This window comes from Stegostoma tigrinum, chromosome 38 (genome assembly GCF_030684315.1).
Source record: "Stegostoma tigrinum isolate sSteTig4 chromosome 38, sSteTig4.hap1, whole genome shotgun sequence".
NCBI classification, from domain to species: domain Eukaryota; kingdom Metazoa; phylum Chordata; class Chondrichthyes; order Orectolobiformes; family Stegostomatidae; genus Stegostoma; species Stegostoma tigrinum.
The window spans coordinates 21,711,445-21,734,235 of record NC_081391.1 but is presented as its reverse complement, the minus strand read 5'-3'; the positions used below and the strand labels follow the sequence as shown (position 1 = coordinate 21,734,235).

General features: G+C 46.1%; 1 protein-coding gene across 5 annotated transcripts in view; it reads right to left on the bottom strand.

Annotated features, from left to right (window-relative positions):
* The window catches only part of LOC125447028 (receptor-type tyrosine-protein phosphatase H-like), an 89,497-nt gene that overhangs the window by 28,033 nt on the left and 38,673 nt on the right, over positions 1-22,791 (bottom strand). For 4 of the 5 annotated variants that reach the window (XM_059640502.1, XM_059640504.1, XM_059640501.1 and 1 more), the window contains 6 exons: positions 16,726-16,959; positions 12,995-13,267; positions 11,614-11,886; positions 10,233-10,505; positions 9,133-9,405; positions 7,545-7,817 (listed from right to left, as the gene is read on the bottom strand). In XM_059640502.1, the coding sequence (XP_059496485.1) occupies positions 7,545-7,817; positions 9,133-9,405; positions 10,233-10,505; positions 11,614-11,886; positions 12,995-13,267; positions 16,726-16,959 (1,599 nt within the window). The remainder of the gene's footprint in view (positions 1-7,544; positions 7,818-9,132; positions 9,406-10,232; positions 10,506-11,613; positions 11,887-12,994; positions 13,268-16,725; positions 16,960-22,791) is intronic. The other variant, XM_059640503.1, reaches the window with a different exon arrangement.

Genomic DNA, 22,791 nt, shown 5'->3' with positions numbered 1-22,791 from the left:
TGCACAAAGGAAAATGTTTTTTGCCCAGTCTTTGCAGGAATGCTTCTCAATAACATCACTAAAACTTTTAGACTAAGCCCAAACTCTGAGTCAAATTGTCCATTAATTGACCAGTCTCTATGGAGTACAATTCCTCTTTGTGTAATTTAAGTCCTGGAGCTACCAACTGTTGTGGTGCAGTGGTAATGTCCCTACGTCTGGGTGAGAAGGTCTTTGTTCAAGTCTTACCTGCATCAGAGGAATGCTATAACATGCCTAAGTAGGTTGATGAAAAATATAAGCCTTGGTGCCTGGGCATCAGTCTGCTCAATCTACACTGCATTCCCTCCCAGGCCAATGTGTCCTCAATAGCAAGTCACTCCAATTCAAAACTAATTCATTGGCTACGGGGTGGTTTGGAGCATCTCGAGAATACAAAATGCTACAACAGGCAATCGTTTCTCTTTCTTCACACAATCTTCATTGGGCTGAGCTCTTACTCTCCACTCTTTTGAACAGGCTGCTCTTTGTGAATCTGCCTTCTCTTGTTACTGTGTGAGCTGGAGCTACCCTAGCAACTGTATCCATGATGAACTACATCTCTAGGTTTTATAGATTCATTTGGAGTTTGTCTCTGTTGTTACAGATTCTGAACTAGTCTATTTTCCACAATAGTCTCTTCCATCCAAACTCTACAGCTGGCAGGTAAACGTTAATCTGCAAAAAGTGAGTACCCACCAGAGTGCCTGTCCCTTTAATTGATGGAGGGTAACTTACTTGTGGTACTTTGCACAATCACAGGGTCACTCTGTGTGTTCTCTGGAGTGACTGCCTTCACTGCCAGCTTATATCTGAGCCCAGGATCCAGATTTGTTACTTGGTACATGTTCTTTCCTGGTCTGACGGAGTAAGTTGCATTGAAAGCTGTAATAGTGCTCGTGACTGTAATATTATACATGTACTCAGAGGCTCGTTTATCAGTGGGAACTCTCCATTTTAATGTCAGTGAGTCAGATGTCCTGTTCACTACAGACAGGTCAGAGACTGCAGATGGATTTGTGAACAGAAAGGCAGAAGTGGGGTTAACATGGTCCAGGCTCTATGGGCAGCTATAGGATGATGTTTGAGAGCTAGCTGCAGTTTCCCTGTGACTCTGTTATCAGAAGGATGCAAATCTGACATATGTTCTAACAGGGGACATTGGCGGCACAGTCGCTCAGTGGTTAGCACTGCTGACTCACAGCACCAGGGGTTCAGGTTGGATTCCACCCTCTGGGGGTCTGTGTGGAGTTTACACATTATCCTTGTGTCTGTGTGTGTTTCCTCTGGGTGCTCCAGTTTCCTCACGTAGCCCAACGATGTGCAGGCTGGGTGGATTGGCCCTGGAAAATGCAGGGCTATTGGGATGAAGTGGGTCTGGGTGGAAAGCTCTTTGGTGAATCAGTGTGGACTCAATGAGCTGAATGGCCTGCTTCCACACTGTAGGGATTCTATGACATAGTTCAGACAGCACAGTATCTCTCAGATGGACCAGTAGAATAACTAAGGATGTGCTGGCAAACTGAGTCTAATTGTCTCATAGGTAGGCACCCATTCCCTGTAAATGACAGGAAATAATTCCAGTTCAGAACTACAGTGAATGACCCAGGAGCTTGTAGGGAGTACAATTCCTCTTTGTGTAATTTAAGGAGCTACGTGAGGAAACTGGAGCACCCAGAGGAAACACACACAGACACAAGGATAATGTGTAAACTCCGCACAGTCGCCCAGTTGTGTGTAATAGTCTTTCAGGGTATGAAAAATGGTGCAAAAAGGTAGCAAAAGGAAAAAAAATACTAACCATGGTACCAGCTCTTGTGGTACAGTGGCAGTGTCCCTACCTCTGAATCAGGAAGCCTGGCTGAAGCCCCAGCTGCCCGCTGAAGTGTGTAATAACATCTCAGAACAGATTCATTTGAATAATATCTACCCTGGGGAACTTGAGGGCTCTTACAATGCAGTGGAAGTGTCCCTACCTCTAAGCTAGGAGGTCTGGATCATATCTCTTTTTTTTAACTCATCAATGGGATGAGGATGTCACTGGCTAGGCAGCATTCATTGCCTATCCCTAACTGCCCAGAGTCAATCGCATTGCTATGGATCTGGAGTCACATATAGGCCCAGACCAGGTAAGGATGGTAGTTTCCTTCCCTAAAGACATTATAGAACATAGAACATAGAACATTACAGCACAGTACAGGCCCTTCGGCCCTCGATGTTGTGCCGACCTGTCATACCGATCTCAAGCCCATCTAACCTACACTATTCCATGTACGTCCATATGCTTGCCCAATGATGACTTAAATGTACTTAAAGTTGGCAAATCTTCTACCATTGCAGGCAAAGCGTTCCATACCCTTACTACTCTCTGAGTAAAGAAACTACCTCTGACATCTGTCCTATATCTTTTGCCCCTCAATTTAAAGCTATGCCCCCTCGTGCTCGCTGTCACCATCCTAGGAAAAAGGCTCTCCCTATCCACCCTATCTAACCCTCTGATTATTTTATATGTTTCAATTAAGTCACCTCTCAACCTTCTTCTCTCTAATGAAAACAGCCTCAAGTCCCTCAGCCTTTCCTCCTAAGACCTTCCCTCCATACCAGGCAATATCCTAATAAATCTCCTCTGCACCCTTTCATAAGCTTCCACATCCTTCTTATAATGCGGTGACCAGAACTGTACACAATACTCCAAGTGCGGCCACACCAGAGTTTTGTACAGCTTCACCATAACCTCTTGGTTCCGGAACTCGATCCCTCTATTAATAAAAGCTAAAACACTGTATGCCTTCTTAACAGCCCTGTCAACCTGCGTGACAACTTTCAAGGATCTGTGTACATGGACACCGAGATCTCTCTGCTCATCTACACTACTAAGAATCTTACCATTAGCCCTGTACTTTGCCTTCTGGTTACTCCTACCAAATTGCATCACCTCACACTTGTCTGCATTAAACTCCATTTGCCACCTCTCAGCCCAGCTCTGCAGCTTATCTATGTCTCTCTGCAACCTACAGCATCCTTCGTCACTATCCACAACTCCACCGACCTTAGTGTCGTCTGCAGATTTACTAACCTATCCTTCTACGCCCTCATCCAGGTCATGTATAAAAATGACAAACAACAATGGATCCAACACCGACCCTTGCGGTACACCACTCGTAACTGGTCTCCAGGATGAACATTTCCCATCAACTACCACCCTCTGTCTTCTTTCAGCAAGCCAATTTCCGATCCAAGCTGCTATATCTCCCACAATTCCATTCCTCCGCATTTTGTACAATAGCCTATTGTGGGGAACCTTATCGAACGCCTTGCTGAAATCCATATACACCACATCAACCGGTTTACTCTCATCTACCTGTTTGGTCACCTTCTCAAAGAACTCAATAAGGTTTGTGAGGCACGACCTTCCCTTCACAAAACCGTGCTGACTATCCCTAATCAATTTATTCTTTTCTAGATGATTATAAATCCTATCCCTTATAACCTTTTCCAACACTTTACCAACAACTGAGGTAAGGTTCACTGGTCTATAATTACCAGGGTTGTCTCTACTCCCCTTCTTGAACAGGGGAACCACATTGGCTATCCTCCAGTCACCTGGCACTATTCCTGTAGACAATGACGAGTTAAAGATCAATGCCAAAGGCTCGGCAATCTCCTCCCTGGCTTCCCAGAGGATCCGAGGATAAATCCCATACGGCCCAGGGGACTTATCTATCTTCACCCTCTGAAGGATATCTAATACCTCTTCCTTGTGAACCTCAATCCCACCTAGTCTAGTAGCCTGTATCTCAGTATTCTCCTTGACAACATTGTCATTTTCTAGAGTGAATACTGTTGAAAAATATTAATTTAGCGTTTTCCCTATCTCATCTGACTCCACACACAACTTACCACTACTATCCTTGATTGGGCCTAATTAGTGAACCCATTGGGTTTTTACCCCACAATTGACAATGGATTCATGGTCATCATTAGACTCTTAATTCCAGATATTTTATTGAATTCAAATTCCACCATCTGCCATGACAGGATTTGAACCCAGGTCCCCAGAACATTGCCTGGGTCTCTGGATCAACAGTCCAGCAATTATACCACGAGACCATTGCCTGCTCCTGGACATATCCCTCCTAACCTTTCCTATTCATGTACTAATTAAAATGTCTTTTAAACGTTGAAAGAAATAAAAAGAATAAAAACCTTGTATTTGTGGAACATAATAAATTTTTTTATTCTTTCATGGGATGTGAGTATCTCTGGCTAGGCCAGCATTTATTGCCCATCCCTAACAGCCCAGAGAGCAATTTAAAAGTCAACCACATTGCTGTGGGTCCGGAGTCACCTGTCTGATGGACCAGGTAATGATGGCACAGTTTACTTCCTTAAAGGACGTGAGACAACCAGAGGGTTTTTCTGATAGCCGGCAATGGATTCATTTTCTTCACGAGACTCTTAAGTCCAGATTTTTAGAAAACTGGAAATTAATTCAAATGCCACCATCTGCTGTAGCGAGATTGAAACCCGGGCCCCCAGGATATTATCTGGGTGTTTCTGGATTAATAATCTAATGTTAATACCACTAGGCCATCATCTCCCCTATTGCTATAATAAGTCTTTAAGTTTACCTACAATCCCAGGAGTTGCTGAAGATCAATTCCGTAAAAATGGATTCCAGTACGACACCCTTAGAATAGATTCCCTAACCAGCAAAAACAGTTTCCTCTCACCTACACCATTAATTCCCTTAATACCAGAAGCTTTAAAATTTCAATTAAATCACAAACCATTTCATTTTCCAGGAAATACAATCCCTAGTTTGTGTAATCTCTCCTTGCAATTTAAGCCTTGAGTTGAGGTATCATTCTGCTTGACCCCAGAACAACATCTCCTTCAAAGCTGCTGCACTTTGCTACAGACAAGATGCTGGTGAGACCACATGTGGAGTACTATGAGCAATTTTAGTCCCCTTAATTAAGGAAAGATATAACTTCCTTAGAGGCAGTTCAGAGAAGGTTCAGCAGGATGATCCTCAGTACGGAGGGATTTACTTAAGAGCAAAGGCTAAACATGCTGGGACTCTGCTCATTGGAGTTTAGAGGACTGAGAGGTGATCTCATTGAAGCATATAGGATTCTTAAGGGGCTTGATAGGGTAATTGTTGATGTTTCCTCCTATGGGAGAGTCTATAACCAGAAGCCGTAATCTCAGAAAGCAGAGGTGCCAATTTAAGACTGACATGAGGAAGAATTTCTTCTCTCAGAGGGTTGTGAGTCTTTGAAACACCTTGCCACAGAGAACTCTCTGTGGGGGCAGAGTCCTTGTATTTATTTAAGGGGAGACAGGTACATTCTTGGTCAGTTGGAAAATCGAGGGTTACAGGGAAAGGGCAAGAATGTGGACATGAGGAATGTTAGGTCAACCATGATCCTATTGAACGGTGGGGCAGGCTCGGGGAACCAAGCCCGGGGAACCAAGCAGCCTACTCCTGTTCCTGTTCCTTATGGTTTTACAACAATCGCTACAATACACAATTAATTAATCGGCTGTAAGGTGTTTTTAAAAGGGTAAAGAATATGAAATGCTCAGACAGGTAACTTTCTGTCTTTCTGCACACAAAGCGCAGTAATGTGAGCTCTGCTCTGTCTCTCCTGTCCCTGCCACATTCAGTCTCCATTCTTTTGCAAAGCCTGTTCAGATTTATGACTTGTCAATGTGCTTTTCTCTTGGGACTGTGTGCATTTCAGTTATCTTAGCATCCGCATCTCTGATGAGCTATATCTTCAGGCACAGCAGATTCAGTTAGTAATTGTCCCTATTGTTAAAGGAAGGGTGTGATTGCATGAGCAAGGGTGTAGAGGAGATTTAGCAGGAGTGGAGGGTCTGAGTCACAAGGAAAAGTTGGATAGATTAGGGTCATTTTCCTTACAACTGTGATGATTGAGATGGAAATGAAAAGATCAAGTAGGGCTTAGACAGGGTGGAGAGGATGCACATCTTCCATTAGTAGAGGGAAATAGATTTAAGGTAAGAGACAGAAGGCTAAGAGGAGAACAGAGTTTATTTTTCACTCAGAGGCTTGTGACAGTATGGAACTCATTGTCTGAAAGGGTGGTTTAATCAGAAACTAATATTCAAGCAGTATTTAGATATTGACTTGCATTGCCATAGGCTACAGAGCTGTGGGTCAAGATCTTTGTCAACTAGCATGGACATGATGGGCAAAATGGCCTCTTTCTGCACTGTAAACATTTACAAGGTACTGGATTAGTATAATGTTCGCAAAACTCTCCACATTCTAACCCTGAACTGTGTAAATGCCAGCACAAATTGCAAAATGCACACACTCTAAACCCTCAGTGGAGTTAGTGCCCCTTTAAATGACAGAGGGTGACTTACCTGTGGTAGCCCTCACAGTCTCAGGGTCACTCTGTATGTTCTCAGGAGTGCATGCCTTCACAGTCACGTTATATCTGAGTCCAGGTTCCAGAGCTGTCACTTGGAAAATATTCTGACTGGTGCAGTAGGTCTCATTGAAAGATTCAGTTTCATTTGTAACTGTGATTTCATACGTGTATTCGGAGGCTCGTTTATCAACAGGCTCCGTCCAGTTTATTGTCAGCGTCTCTGTTGTCCTGTTCACCACAGAGAGGTTGGAGACTGGAGAGGGCTCTGTTAACAGAAGGGCAAAGAGAGAGTTGGAGTGAATCTGTCCTGTGTCTTCTTGCATTCAAGAAAGTTGGCATTCATGAGGCGTCACAGGCTAGGTGCAGCATCTATTGCCTGGGGCACAGTTAATTGTTGTGGATCTGGAGACAACATGCCCACACTGTGAGACCTCCAAGTGGGAACATTACCCCCACACTGCAAGATCTCCATGTTGGAACAAGACCCCCACACTGAGAGACCTCCATTTTGAAACAGTACCCCCACACTGAGAGACTTCTATGTTGGAACAAGACCCCCAAACTTAGAGACCTCCAAGTTGGAGCAAGACCCCCACACTGAGAGACCTCCATTTTGGAACAACACCGCCACACCTCAAAACCTTCTGCCCTATATTGTTTTGGGGTCTTGCTGTGTGCAAAGATACATTTTGGTTGTGACAGCAGCAACTGCACTTTAAGAGCAGTATGTTGTCTGTTGCCAGGCGATATCATATACAAATCTGTCCTTTAAGGACTCAGCAGGTAATGATCATCAGTTTAGTTTAACATGGCATGTCATCTCTTACTCTCAGAGGAATAACAGAGGTGGAGGGTAAATTACATCCTGTGCTGTTTACATTCCCTAGCTCAACCATAATGTAGTCGAATGGTGGAGTGAGTTCAAGCATGGACATGATGGGCAAAATGGCCTCTTTCTGCGCTGTAAACATCTACAAGGTACTGGATTAGTTTAATCTTCACAAAACTCACCACGCTCTAACTGCACTGTGTAAATGCCAGCACAAATTGCAAAATGCACACACTCTAAACCCTCAGTGGAGTTACTGCCCCTTTAAATGACAGAGGGTGACTTACTTGTGGTAGCCCTCACAGTCTCAGGGTCACTCTGTATGTTCTCAGGAGTGCATGCCTTCACAGTCACGTTATATCTGAGTCCAGGTTCCAGAGCTGTCACTTGGAGAATATTCTGACTGGTGCAGTAGGTCTTATTGAATGATTCAGTTTCATTTGTAACAGTGATTTCATACGTGTATTCGGAGGCTCGTTTATCAACAGGCTCCGTCCAGTTTATTGTCAGCGTCTCTGTTGTCCTGTTCACCACAGAGAGGTTGGAGACTGGAGAGGGCTCTGTTAACAGAAGGGCAAAGAGAGAGTTGGAGTGAATCTGTCCTGTGTCTTCTTGCATTCAAGAAAGTTGGCATTCATGGGGCGCCACAGGCTAGGTGCAGCATCTATTGCCTGGGGCACAGTTAATTGTTGTGGATCTGGAGACAACATGCCCACACTGCGAGACCTCCAAGTGGGAACATTACCCCAACACTGCAAGATCTCCATGTTGGAATAAGACCCCACACTGAGAGACCTCCATGTCGGAACAACACTCCCGCACTGAGAGACCTCCATTTTGAAACAGTAACCCACACTGAGAGACCTCCAAGTGGGAACATTACCCCCACACTGCAAGATCTCCATGTTGGAATAAGACCCCCACACTGAGAGACCTCCATGTCGGAACAAGACCCCCGCACTGAGAGACCTCCATTTTGAAACAGTACCCCCACACTGAGAGACCTCCATGTTGGAACAAGACCCCCACACTGAGAGACCTCCATGTCGGAACAAGACCCCCACACTGAGAGACCTCCATTTTGAAACAGTACCCCCACACTGAGAGACCTCCATGCTGGAACAAGACCCCCACACTGAGAGACCTCCATTTTGAAACAGTACCCCCACACTGCAAGATCTCCATGTCGGAAAAAGACCCCACACTGAGAGACCTCCATTTTGAAACAGTACCCCCACACTGAGAGACCTCCATGTTGGAACAAGACCCCCACACTGAGAGACCTCCATTTTGAAACAGTACCCCCACACTGAGAGACCTCCAAGTTGGAGCAAGACCCCCACACTGAGAGACCTCCATTTTGGAACAACACCGCCGCACCTCAAAACCTTCTGCTCTATATTGTTTTGGGCTCTTGCTGTGTGCAAAGATACATTTTGGTTGTGACAGCAGCAACTGCACTTTAAGAGCAGTATGTTGTCTGTTGCCAGGCGATATCATATACAAATCTGTCCTTCAAGGACTCAGCAGGTAATGATCATCAGTTTAGTTTAACATGGCATGTCATCTCTTACTCTCAGAGGAATAACAGACCCTTTAAGAGGTGGAGGGTAAATTACATCCTGTGCTGTTTACATTCCCTAGCTCAACCATAATGTAGTCGAATGGTGGAGTGAGTTCAAGCATGGACACGATGGGCAAAATGGCCTCTTTCTGCGCTGTAAACAACTTCAAGGTACTGGATTAGTTTAATCTTCACAAAACTCTCCATAATCTAACTCTGCACTGTGTAAATGCCATCACAAATTGCAAAATACACACACTCTAAACCCTCAGTGGAGTTACTGCCCCTTTAAATGACAGAGGGTGACTTACTTGTGGTAGCCCCCACAGTCTCAGGGTCACTCTGTATGTTCTCAGGAGTGCATGCCTTCACAGTCACGTTATATCTGAGTCCAGGTTCCAGAGCTGTCACTTGGAAAATATTCTGACTGGTGCAGTAGGTCTTATTGAATGATTCAGTTTCATTTGTAACTGTGATTTCATACGTGTATTCGGAGACTCGTATATCAACAGGCTCCGTCCAGTTTATTGTCAGCGTCTCTGTTGTCCTGTTCACCACAGAGAGGTTGGAGACTGGAGAGGGCTCTGTTAACATAAGGGCAAAGAGAGAGTTGGAGTGAATCTGTCCTGTGTCTTCTTGCATTCAAGAAAGTTGGCATTCATGAGGCGTCACAGGCTAGGTGCAGCATCTATTGCCTGGGGCACAGTTAATTGTTGTGGATCTGGAGACAACATGCACACACTGCGAGACCTCCAAGTGGGAACATTACCCCCACACTGCAAGATCTCCATGTTGGAACCAGACCCCCACACTGAGAGACCTCCATGTCGGAACAAGACCCTCGCACTTAGAGACCTCCACGTTGGAGCAAGACCCCCACATTGAGAGACCTCCATTTTGGAACAACACTGCCACACCTCAAAACCTTCTGCCCTATATTGTTTTGGGGTCTTGCTGTGTGCAAAGATACATTTTGGTTGTGACAGCAGCAACTGCACTTTAAGAGCAGTATGTTGTCTGTTGCCAGGCGATATCATATACAAATCTGTCCTTTAAGGACTCTGCAGGTAATGATCATCAGTTTAGTTTAACATGGCATGTCATCTCTTACTCTCAGAGGAATAACAGACCCTTTAAGAGGTGGAGGGTAAATTACATCCTGTGCTGTTTACATTCCCTAACTCAACCATAATGTAGTCGAATGGTGGAGTGAGTTCAAGCATGGACACGATGGGCAAAATGGCTCCTTCTGCGCTGTAAACATCTACAAGGTACTGGATTAGTTTAATCTTCACAAAACTCTCCACATTCTAATTCTGCACTGTGTAAATGCCAGCACAAATTGCAAAATGCACACACTCTAAACCCTCAGTGGAGTTAATGCCGCTTTAAATGACAGAGGGTGACTTACTTGTGGTAGCCCTCACAGTCTCAGGGTCACTCTGTATGTTCTCAGGAGTGCATGCCTTCACAGTCAGGTTATATCTCAGTCCAGGTTCGAGAGCTGTCACTTGGAGAATATTCTGACTGGTGCAGTAGGTCTCATTGAAAGATTCAGTTTCATTTGTAACTGTGATTTCGTACGTGTATTCGGAGGCTCGTTTATCAACAGGCTCCGTCCAGTTTATTGTCAGCGTCTCTGTTGTCCTGTTCACCACAGAGAGGTTGGAGACTGGAGAGGGCTCTGTTAACAGAAGGGCAAAGAGAGAGTTGGAGTGAATCTGTCCTGTGTCTTCTTGCATTCAAGAAAGTTGGCATTCATGAGGCGTCTCAGGCTAGGTGCAGCATCTATTGCCTGGGGCACAGTTAATTGTTGTGGATCTGGAGACAACATGCCCACACTGCGAGACCTCCAAGTGGGAACATTACCTCAACACTGCAAGATCTCCATGTTGGAACAAGACCCCCACACTGAGAGACCTCCATTTTGAAACAGTACCCCCACACTGAGAGACCTCCATGTTGGAACAAGACCCCCACACTGAGAGACCTCCATGTCGGAACAAGACCCCCGCACTGAGAGACCTCCATTTTGAAACAGTACCCCTGCACTGAGAGACCTCCATGTTGGAACAAGACCCCCACACTGAGAGACCACAATGTTGGAACAAGACCCCCACACTGAGAGACCACCATGTCGGAACAAGACCCCCACACTGAGAGACCTCCATGTTGGAACAAGACCCCCACACTGAGAGACCTCCATGTTGGAACAAGACCCTCACACTTAGAGACGTCCAGGTTGGAGCAAGACCCCCACACTGAGAGACCTCCATTTTGGAACAACACCGCCACACCTCAAAACCTTCTGCCCTATATTGTTTTGGGGTCTTGCTGTGTGCAAAGATACATTTTGGTTGTGACAGCAGCAACTGCACTTTAAGAGCAGTATGTTGTCTGTTGCCAGGCGATATCATATACAAATCTGTCCTTTAAGGACTCAGCAGGTAATGATCATCAGTTTAGTTTAACATGGCATGTCATCTCTTACTCTCAGAGGAATAACAGACCCTTTAAGAGGTGGAGGGTAAATTACATCCTGTGCTGTTTACATTCCCTAGCTCAACCATAATGTAGTCGAATGGTGGAGTGAGTTCAAGCATGGACACGATGGGCAAAATGGCCTCTTTCTGCGCTGTAAACATCTACAAGGTACTGGATTAGTTTAATCTTCACAAAACTCTCCACACTCTAACTCTGCACTGTGTAATTGCCAGTACAAATTGCAAAATGCACACACTCTAAACCCTCAGTGGAGTTAGTGCCCCTTTAAATGACAGAGGGTGACTTACCTGTGGTAGCCCTCACAGTCTCAGGGTCACTCTGTATGTTCTCAGGAGTGCATGCCTTCACAGTCAGGTTATATCTCAGTCCAGGTTCGAGAGCTGTCACTTGGAGAATATTCTGACTGGTGCAGTAGGTCTCATTGAAAGATTCAGTTTCATTTGTAACTGTGATTTCGTACGTGTATTCGGAGGCTCGTTTATCAACAGGCTCCGTCCAGTTTATTGTCAGCGTCTCTGTTGTCCTGTTCACCACAGAGAGGTTGGAGACTGGAGAGGGCTCTGTTAACAGAAGGGCAAAGAGAGAGTTGGAGTGAATCTGTCCTGTGTCTTCTTGCATTCAAGAAAGTTGGCATTCATGAGGCGTCTCAGGCTAGGTGCAGCATCTATTGCCTGGGGCACAGTTAATTGTTGTGGATCTGGAGACAACATGCCCACACTGCGAGACCTCCAAGTGGGAACATTACCTCAACACTGCAAGATCTCCATGTTGGAACAAGACCCCCACACTGAGAGACCTCCATTTTGAAACAGTACCCCCACACTGAGAGACCTCCATGTTGGAACAAGACCCCCACACTGAGAGACCTCCATGTCGGAACAAGACCCCCGCACTGAGAGACCTCCATTTTGAAACAGTACCCCTGCACTGAGAGACCTCCATGTTGGAACAAGACCCCCACACTGAGAGACCACAATGTTGGAACAAGACCCCCACACTGAGAGACCACCATGTCGGAACAAGACCCCCACACTGAGAGACCTCCATGTTGGAACAAGACCCCCACACTGAGAGACCTCCATGTTGGAACAAGACCCTCACACTTAGAGACGTCCAGGTTGGAGCAAGACCCCCACACTGAGAGACCTCCATTTTGGAACAACACCGCCACACCTCAAAACCTTCTGCCCTATATTGTTTTGGGGTCTTGCTGTGTGCAAAGATACATTTTGGTTGTGACAGCAGCAACTGCACTTTAAGAGCAGTATGTTGTCTGTTGCCAGGCGATATCATATACAAATCTGTCCTTTAAGGACTCAGCAGGTAATGATCATCAGTTTAGTTTAACATGGCATGTCATCTCTTACTCTCAGAGGAATAACAGACCCTTTAAGAGGTGGAGGGTAAATTACATCCTGTGCTGTTTACATTCCCTAGCTCAACCATAATGTAGTCGAATGGTGGAGTGAGTTCAAGCATGGACACGATGGGCAAAATGGCCTCTTTCTGCGCTGTAAACATCTACAAGGTACTGGATTAGTTTAATCTTCACAAAACTCTCCACACTCTAACTCTGCACTGTGTAATTGCCAGTACAAATTGCAAAATGCACACACTCTAAACCCTCAGTGGAGTTAGTGCCCCTTTAAATGACAGAGGGTGACTTACCTGTGGTAGCCCTCACAGTCTCAGGGTCACTCTGTATGTTCTCAGGAGTGCATGCCTTCACAGTCACATTATATCTGAGTCCAGGTTCCAGAGCTGTCACTTGGAAAATATTCTGACTGGTGCAGTAGGTCTTATTGAAAGATTCAGTTTCATTTGTAACTGTGATTTCATACGTGTATTCGGAGGCTCGTTTATCAACAGGCTCCGTCCAGTTTATTGTCAGCGTCTCTGTTGTCCTGTTCACCACAGAGAGGTTGGAGACTGGAGAGGGCTCTGTTAACATAAGGGCAAAGAGAGAGTTGGAGTGAATCTGTCCTGTGTCTTCTTGCATTCAAGAAAGTTGGCATTCATGAGGCGTCACAGTCTAGGTGCAGCATCTATTGCCTGGGGCACAGTTAATTGTTGTGGATCTGGAGACAACGTGCCCACACTGCGAGGCCTCCAAGTGGGAACATTACCCCTACACTGCAAGATCTCCATGTTGGAACAAGACCCCCACACTGAGAGACCTCCATGTTGGAGCAAGACCCCCGCACTGAGAGACTTCCATGTCGGAACAAGACCCCCGCACTGAGAGACCTCCAATTTGAAACAAGATGCCCACACTGCAAGACCTCCATGTTGGAACAAGACCCCCACACCACGAGACCTCCATTTTGGAACAGAACCCCAACATCTATGCTCAGTTCGCAATAAACAACTGCACTTCCCAATCGGGAACCATTTCAACTCCCCCTCCCTTTCCTTTGACAACATGTCCATCCTGGGCCTCCTGCAGTTCTACAACGATGCCACCTGAAGGTTGCAGGAACAGAAACTCATATTCCGCTTGGGAACCCTGCAGCCAATGGTATCAATGTGGATTTCACAAGCTTTAAAATCTCCCCTTCCCCTACTGCATCTCAAAACCAGCCCAGCTCGTCCCTGCCTCCCTAACCTGTTCTTCTTCTCACCTATCCTCTCCTCCCACCTCAAGCCGCACCCCCATTTCCTTCCTACTAACCTCATCCCACCCCTTCATCTGTCCATCCTGCCCGGACTGACCTTTCCCCTCCCTACCTCCCCATCTACACTCACCTCTGCTGGTTCCATCCCCACCTCTTTAAGTTGCCTGTCTCCTCTCCACCTATCTTGTCCCCTATCCATCTTCGATCTGCCTCCCCCTCTTTCCCTATTTATTTTAGAACCCCCTTCCCCCTCCCACTTTTCTGATGAAGGGTCAAGGCCCGAAACATCAGCTTTTGTGCTCCTAAGATGCTGCTCAGCCTGCTATATTGAATTGAAGAAGAATCTTCTGAAGAAATGTCTGGCTGGACTCGAAGAGTTAACTCTGTTTCTTGTCTTCAAAGATGCTGCCAGACCTGTTGAGCATCTTCAGCAATGTCAGCCCTTGTTTCAGATTTCCAGCAAATGCAGGATTTTCCTCGTATTTGAGCAGTTGTAAATGTCTTTGACTCTATTTGCAATTCGCCAATTTTTAATCTTATTTCGCAAACACTAATGCACTTTGGGTATAATAGAGACATGGGTGGCACAGTGGCTCAGTGGTCAGCACTGCTCTTTCACTGCACCAGGGACCCAGGTTTGGTTCCACCCTCAGGTGGCTGTTCATGTGGAGTTTGCCCCATATTCGTTCGAGTTTCCTCCAGGTGCTCTAGTTTCCTCCCACAGTCCAAAGATGTGCAGGCTAGTTGGATTGACTATACTAAATTGTATATGTGTCCAGGGATGTGCAGGCTAGGTGAATGAGCCATAGGAAATGCAGGGTTACAGGGATAGGGTAGGTCTAGGTGGGCTGCTCTTTGGATGGTTAGTGTACACTTGATGGGCTGAATGGCCTACACAGTAGGGATTCTGTCACTGTTATGACCTGGGAGTACAGCATTTGTTGGGTCTGTAGAATACAGTGTGGGATATGTTAGTAGCTGGAACCTGTTGTAAATTATGGAGTTGGCACCAATCCTAAAGTAGGATCTGAAACTAGAGTGGGGCAAGAAATGGTGTGGTGTTGAAGATCTCCATGTGCGTACAGTGTGAATACTATGGTTCACAATGTGATATATTGAGGCTGACCAGGGCTCAAGAATTGGTTTAGAATGTGGTCAGTGTTGCATAGGGGTGTAAGGACTGGGTTAATACCTGTGGAGTACTTTGAGCATCACCCAATATCATAATAAACTTGGTGGGAGAAAAGTGAAGGATTCGAAAGGAGAAAAGATCAAACATCCACGTCCTCTGATGTAACTGGTTGCTAACATACAATGAATTCCATGTTGGACCAATGAGGAGTTTTCCTCAACCATACCAGACCCAGGAGGCCCTGAACGAAGACGGTGTTTGCAAACCTATCCCATAGTGGGCAATAGTGCCAACAGCCTCATACGGCATGGTGGTCTGCACCCGTCCAGCTGGACACCCCTGGTCCCACCACTGAGATGTGAGATGAATGGTGGAAGACACTGTCTGCTGTAAGGAGTGAGGCCTGGGTGAGGTGTGTCGGTAGAAATTCTCCAACTGCCTGCATGCTAGTTCTGATCTTCACAGTCTCGTTTGTGTCTCTCTCTGGCTGGCACGGTCCTGTTGCACTGTCCCAAGGCGCAATAATTATTTAAAAAGTAAGCTTTTCCTTCCAGACCCAGAGTGGGTCTGTGGGGAGAGGGGGGTTGGTCACAGCTTAAGGATATAGGGTGGGCCATTAAGGACTGAGATGAGGAGAAATGCCTTCGCCCAGTGAATGGGGAGCCTATGGAATTCTCTGTCACAGAAAAGAGTTGAGGCCACAACATCGGGCATTTTCTGAGGAGTTGGATACAATTCTTAGGGCTAAAGTGATCAAAAGAATATGGGGAGAAAGTGGGAATTAGGGACTGATTTGGATGATCAGTAGAACAGGATTGAAGGGCTGAATGGCCTACTGCTCCTATTTTCTACATTCCTATTTACCTTGACCTTTTCTGTAAATGTTTTAAAAGCAACTTAAAAAGACCAGTAGTTGAATGGTAGAATAGGCTGAAAGGGCCAAATGGCCAACTGGTGTTCCAATTCTCCGTGTTTCCACATGTCAAGACAATTTGTTAGCACAATGCATTGGGCAGGCAATGGTCCAGTGGTATTATCGCTGGATTGTTAATCCAGAGACCCACATAGTGTTCTGGGCACTTAGGATTTGAATCCTGCTAAAGCAGATAATAGAATTTGAATCTAATTTTTAAAAAAAAAATCTGGAATTAAGAATCTAATGGTTGACCATGAAACTGCTGTCACTTGTGAGGAAAAACCCATCTGGCTCACTAATGGCCTTTAGGGAAGGAACCTGCCTCCTTATCTGATCGGACCTACATGTGAGTCCACAGCAATGTGATTCTGAACTGCCCTCCAGACAGTTAGGAATGGACAATAATGATTGCCTAGCCAGCATCGCCCTCATCCTGTGAACGAATAAAGGGGATAAACAAACTATTGGTAGCAAGTGTGACCCTCGGACTTGATTCTAATCTGACCTCATGTTGAAACACCAGAGGGACCTTTTGCCAGCGAGATCTCTGACCTCTTCCCACAGCTTGCTCAATTACAGAACCTTTATTAACACCACTCTATTACCTTCACATCAAGTTTAGGCATGAGACTGAGTGAGCTCTACAGGAAGTTGAAGCATTTTAAATTAGCCATTGACATGTAAGCAGGAAAGATTTTGACAAATGTTTCAATTTGCACCTTAGAACAGAGCTTACTTGTTGTTCCCATTTGTACTTCTTCGCATGTGTTGTTATTGTATTTGATGTGAATTGAAATGCTATCATTCATCCCTTTCATAAGACCATCGAATATCACTTCGCCGCTTGTCCTGTTGTCTGTTTTTGTGACATTTTGTAACGTCAGTTGAATCGATTTGAAATCTTCTGTCAGATTTGTCCAGGTAACTTTCAGGGCCGTAGTGTTCTCAGGAAGAATGGAGACTGCTGCTACTGGAAGGGGAATGGAAATAAATTAATAAATACATACATTCTGTTCAAAATGACTTGAGTACTCGTGTGATTTCTTTCACAATAAAACTGCTTGGGCAACTTTGCCCTGGAAAGGCCTTGTACGCACAAACAGTGAAGGTGCTCAAAATGGAAAGAGATGCTTCCTTGGGCAGGCAGCCAGGTGTAAGAACAGACAAAATGGCCGACCAGAAATGATGAACTGATTCTATGTCCCTCATTCAATCTGTTTTAAGTTTTAAGGTAAAGGAAGCCCTTTGGGTATATTTTATGTTTGTCTGATTCTCTCCGCCCATTGGAGTTTATTGAAGATAATAGAGGCATGAAGGGGTATGGAGACAAATTTGGCGTTGAGGTAATGGATAAGATTGAACACTGAAGCAGGCTCAAACTAGCCAAAGGGCCTATTCCTATTCCCTGTTTCTATGCTTAGAGAGGCACAGGTGGTTGGTTAGCTCAGCTGTCTGTACAGCTGGTTTGCAATGCAGAACAATAGTAATATTGTTGGTTCAATTCTTGCACTAGCTGAGGTGACTGCGATGGATTATCCTTCTCAATCTTTCCCCTTCTTGCCGGTGTTGTGACCCTCAGGTTAAATGACCACCAGTTGCCTCTGTCTATCAAGCGTGGGACAACAATGACTTTACCTTTTCAGTGAAGCATTTTCAATTTTTTCCCAAACTATCTCTTCCAATCCCCTTAAGAATTTCCTCTTTGTGTGTCTGCCACTGGACTTTCAGTACCTGCAAACATCTCAGCTCCAATCTTTCATTCTCAGCTGTACATTGACCTCCTCCTGCAGCCTTCCAACTCTGTTTCAAAGTCAAGGAGACAAGGGAATGGATTTAAAGCTGTTGAATAAGTGTGAGGGATTGGCTGGGGAACAGGCAGAGAGGATCTTGTGTCTCATTGGATCACCATTCCCATGAGTCCCTGACAGTTTGGGGAAACCACTGCTGGGCCAGAGTCATGAAATTAGTGAAGAGATCTCCTCACAAGGTCAGCAAGTTTTCTCACTGTATTTTATCAAATCCATTTTATTAACCAACCCCTAAAGCATCCCCCATGTCAAATTCCAGCTCTGTCCTCCAACATGCATTTCCAGGAACATCTCACCGCTCACACATACTGGCTGGGAATTCACCAACATCCCTTGAGCCCGCGCTGTCTTTAAATGCCCTTAGTGCCCCCAGAGAAGCATTGTCCACCTGGAGCGGCTCTGCTCAGTTTCTTTCATTTGCCCTCAACAGGGTGGTAGTGGTGCCCAGCTTTGTGGGCAGGGACCTTGAAGTCCTGCTGGTCAGGGTGGTGTGGAGGCTGAGACACCAGCCCATGCCAACCGGGCCTGAGGGTTAGAGCAGTCTCAGCCGTCTGCTGTAATGCCTGATGCTGTAGGAAGAAGGTCAATGACCTTTGCCACTCTGCCAGGGTGGGTGCCACCACCTGCTCTCTGAGTGCTCACACACACTCTTTCTCTGCCACTGCATCCACTTCCCACCAAGGCTCACCCTCACAATTGGCTGCAACATCATCCCTCATGCACTCTCACCCACCCCGACCCCCAACACACTCACCCTGCCCTGCCCTCCGCATTGCCCCCTCACTAACTCTCACCCACCCCGACCCCCAACATACTCACCCTGCCCTGCCCTCCACACTGCCCCCTCACTCACTCTCACCCACCCCGACCCCCCAACACACTCACCCTGCCCTGCCCTTTGCAATGCCCTCTCACTCACTCTCACCCACCCCAACCCCCTAACACACTCACCCTGCTCTGCCCTCTGCATTGCCCTCTCACTCACTCTCACCCACACCAACCCCCAACACACTCACCCTGCCCTGCCCTCCGCATTGCCCTCTCACTCACTCTCAGCCACCCAACCACCCCAACACACTCACCCTGCCCTGCCCTCTGCAATGCCCCCTCACTCACTCTCACCCACCCCAACCCCACCAGCACACTCACCCTGCCCCGCCCTCCGCATTGCACCCTCACTCACTCTCACCCACCCCAACCCCCTAACACACTCACCCTGCCCTGCCCTCCGCATTGCCCCCTCACGCACTCTCACCCACCCCAATCCCCTAACACACTCACTTTGCCCTGCCCTCGGCATTGCCCCCTCACTCACCTGAGGGTCACCTCCCCACCTGAGCCGACAGTAGCCATTGTGCCACCCACTGACCTCTTCTGCAATAGTTGCCTCTCCCTCATTCCAGGGGGCAAACCACCCACGATGCGAGCCGAAAGAGTCAGTGGGCTTTCTAACATGGACAGCCCCCTGATTCTGTGCCAAGTGGCTGACTGACTGTGTCCAAGCCCCTGGACTGGTATCGGAGACTGTCCTCAGGCTCACTGTGCTGGGACCCTCCACCTCTAGTATATCCCCCTCAAGTTGACTGCAGCCAGCTGACAGCTCGGACAAACTTCCTGGCTTTGTGTCTGTGCCACAGGGCGAGGCAAGGCAGCAGCAATGTGAGATAACAAAGTGTAGAGCTGGATGAACACAGCAGGCCAAGCAACAACAGAGGAGCAGGAAGGTCTAGGCCCGAAACGTCAGCTTTTCTGCTCCTAAGATGCTACTTGGCCTGCTGTGTTCATCCAGCTCCACACTTGGTTATCTTGGATTCTCCAGCATCTTCAGTTCCCATTATCTCAGCAGCAATGTGAGCCTGGGTACCTCTGGCTGAGGGGGAAAAGTGAGCCTTCCTCAAAACTGATGGTGGCGAGGAAAACAGTTTATATGCAGAAGATTGGGTGGGTGGAGACGGGCAAGAAGTAAACATTAGGTGGAGAGAGCACTCAATGAGAGAGTAGAATAGTTCAGTGAACAAAGGAGTGGATAACGATCAGGCTCGGACACTGAATAGCTATTAATGGGGGCTGTTAGTGGCTAACAATGGGTTATGTGTAATCGCAGACTATGTGATAACAAGGCCAGGTTTGTAGGGTTGGGATAAGGGCATAGGAAAAGCTCCAGTGCTGAAGTTGTTGAACTCGATATTGAGTCCATAAGCCTGTAGACCTCCCAAGAGGAAAATGAGGTGTTGTTCTTCCAGTGATATCAAGGTGTAGAGCCGGATGAACACAGCAGGCCAAGCAGCAACACAGGAGCAGGAATGCTGACGTTTCGGGCCTAGACCCTTCTTCAGAAAATTTTTGAAGAAGGGTCTAGGCCCGAAACTTCAGCCTTCCTGCTCCTCTGATGCTGCTTGGCCTTCTGTGTGCATTTAGCTCTGCACCTTGTTATCTCAGATTCTCCAGCATCTGCAGTTCCTGCAGTCTCTGTTGTTCTTCCAGCTTGTGCTGAGCTTTGCTGGAGTAATGCACAAGCTTGTGACAGAGAATGTTGGCTGGGGAACCTAGCTACCACCTGTTCTGAGGAAGAGTCACTGGATCCAAAAAGTTCACTCTGATTTCTCTCCACAGATATTGCCAGAGCTTTTCCAAAAATTTCTATTTTTGTTTCTGATTTCCAGCAGTTATTTCAGTTTTTATTAATGAGCTGAGTTGGGCTGTTAGCAAACTGCTTAAAAAAAAATTCCCCTTAATTGGTCACCTGCTGCTGCTTGCCTTAAGCATTAAAGATGGAGTGAGGTATTCCTGTTGTTGAGATTGTCCTTGCTCCCTGACACAAATATTGCCACTGCCCATAATATTCAAACCCTGAAAGTTTCTGCTTATGGTCTCAGAAGGTGATAAGGTGCTCTGTCATTACAGAGAGATGGCTGGGGTGGGGGTGGGGTGCTGTGGGTCTGGTGAGGAGGTTCACCATGCCTCCTCAGAGGGTCACCCCACAGTAACCCCAGCTGGTACAGAAAGTGAACTTGTCGCGTGTTGTTAACACACTTCATTGCAAACCAGCTCTGGAACTAACCGACCAGTCCCTACAGTAGCAGCTGTTCAACATTTCGATTTCCCATCCTGTTATCAAATTCCTCTAGGGCCTCAAACATCGTAGCCTCCTGTAACCCTGCACCTTCTCCCCTTAGATCCCCAGCGTCTTTCCATCTCTGACAATTTGAAGCATTTCCATGTTTATTGCTCCACAGTCAGAGGCTGTATCTAGGCCTTGAATTCCGGAATTCCCTTTTTAAATCTCTCCACCTCTCTGTCCCCATCTTTAAAGATGCTCCTTGAGCTTTGCTCTTCCCTGCATTTATGTCCATCTGCCCTAAAACTTCCTGTGGCTCAGCGACACACTTTGCTTATTGATGCATCTGTGAAGCACTTTTGGGATGTAAAGGCAAGTTGTTGTTACACTCTAGTTACAGGACTCCCTTGGTGCTGGGAAAGCTTCACCTATTTAGTCTGTCAATTTTTATTATTACGATCTCTAGAATTTCGACTGAGGCTTCCTCGAAGCATAATCTGCTCTAATGTGAATAATAGTTGGCGAAGGTTAATAATTCATCCAGTTTTGTGTTCTAACAGAAAATCTGATGACACAAAAAAACGTCCCTGTATGGGGGAATGATCAGGGCTAATTGTACTTTTTCTCCAAAACACTGCGGCCACGGAATGATTAGGATAACAGATTACATGTGGGTGTAAATACAGAAAGATTTATCAGATAAACTTCACAAGCTGCTTTTGTCTCCTCTCTTGCATTGGTCTGCATTGTTCTGTCTCTCTTACCTTGGCAAGAATAGAATGGGGTCAGGAAATACTTAAGAGCTAAAATTTCATCTATGCTGAATAAAATAAAGCTATAAAATTGAAGATTAATTTAGGCATTTCCTTGACGAAGTTATATGAGTGTCAAAGCAGTCATAGAATCGTAGAGCTGTAAAGCATGGAAATAGACCCTTCAATCCAACTTGTCCATGCCAATCAGATATCCTAAATTAATCTAATCCCGTTTGCCAGCATTTAGAACATAGAACATTACAGCACAGTACAGGCTCTTCGGCCCTCGATGTTGCGCCGACCTGTGAAACCATTCTGAAGCCCACCTAACCTACTCTATTCCATTATCATCCATATATTTATCCAATGACCATTTAAACACCGTTAAAGTTTGAGAGTCTACTGCTGATGCAGGCAAGGCATTCCATGCCCTTACTATTGTCTGAGTAAAGAACCTACCTCTGACATCTGTCCTATATCTATCACCCCTCAATTTAAAGCTATGTACCCTCATGCTAGCCATCACCATCTGAGGAAAAAGGCTCTCACTGTTCACCCTATCTAAACCTCTGATCATCTTGTATGTCTCTATTAAGTCACCTCTTAACCTTTTTCTCTCTAACAAAAACAGCTTCAAGTCCCCCAGCCTTTCTTCATAAGATCTTCCCTCCATACCAGGCAACATCCTGGTAAATCTCCTCTGCACCCTTTCCAATGCTTCCATATCCTTCCTATAATGCAGCAACCAGAACTGTACACAATACTCCAAGTGTCGCCACACCAGAGTTTTGTACAGCTGCAACATGAACTCATGGCTCCGAAACTCAATCCCTCTATCAATAAAACCGAACACACCATACACCTTCTTAACAACCCTATTAACCTGGGTGGCAATTTTCAGGGATCTATGCACATGGACACCAAGCTCTCTCTCTCTGCTCATCCATTTGGTCCATATCCCTCCAAACCCTTCCTATTAATATACCCATCCAGATACCTTTTCAATGTAATTGTACCAGCCTCCACCACCTCTTCTGGCAGTTCATTCCATGTACACACCACCCTCTGCATGAAAAATTTGCTCCTCACATCCTTTTTAAATTTTTCCCCTTTCACCTCAAATCTATGCCTTCTAGTTTGGACTCTCCCACCCTGGGGAAGAGGACTTGACTATTCACCCT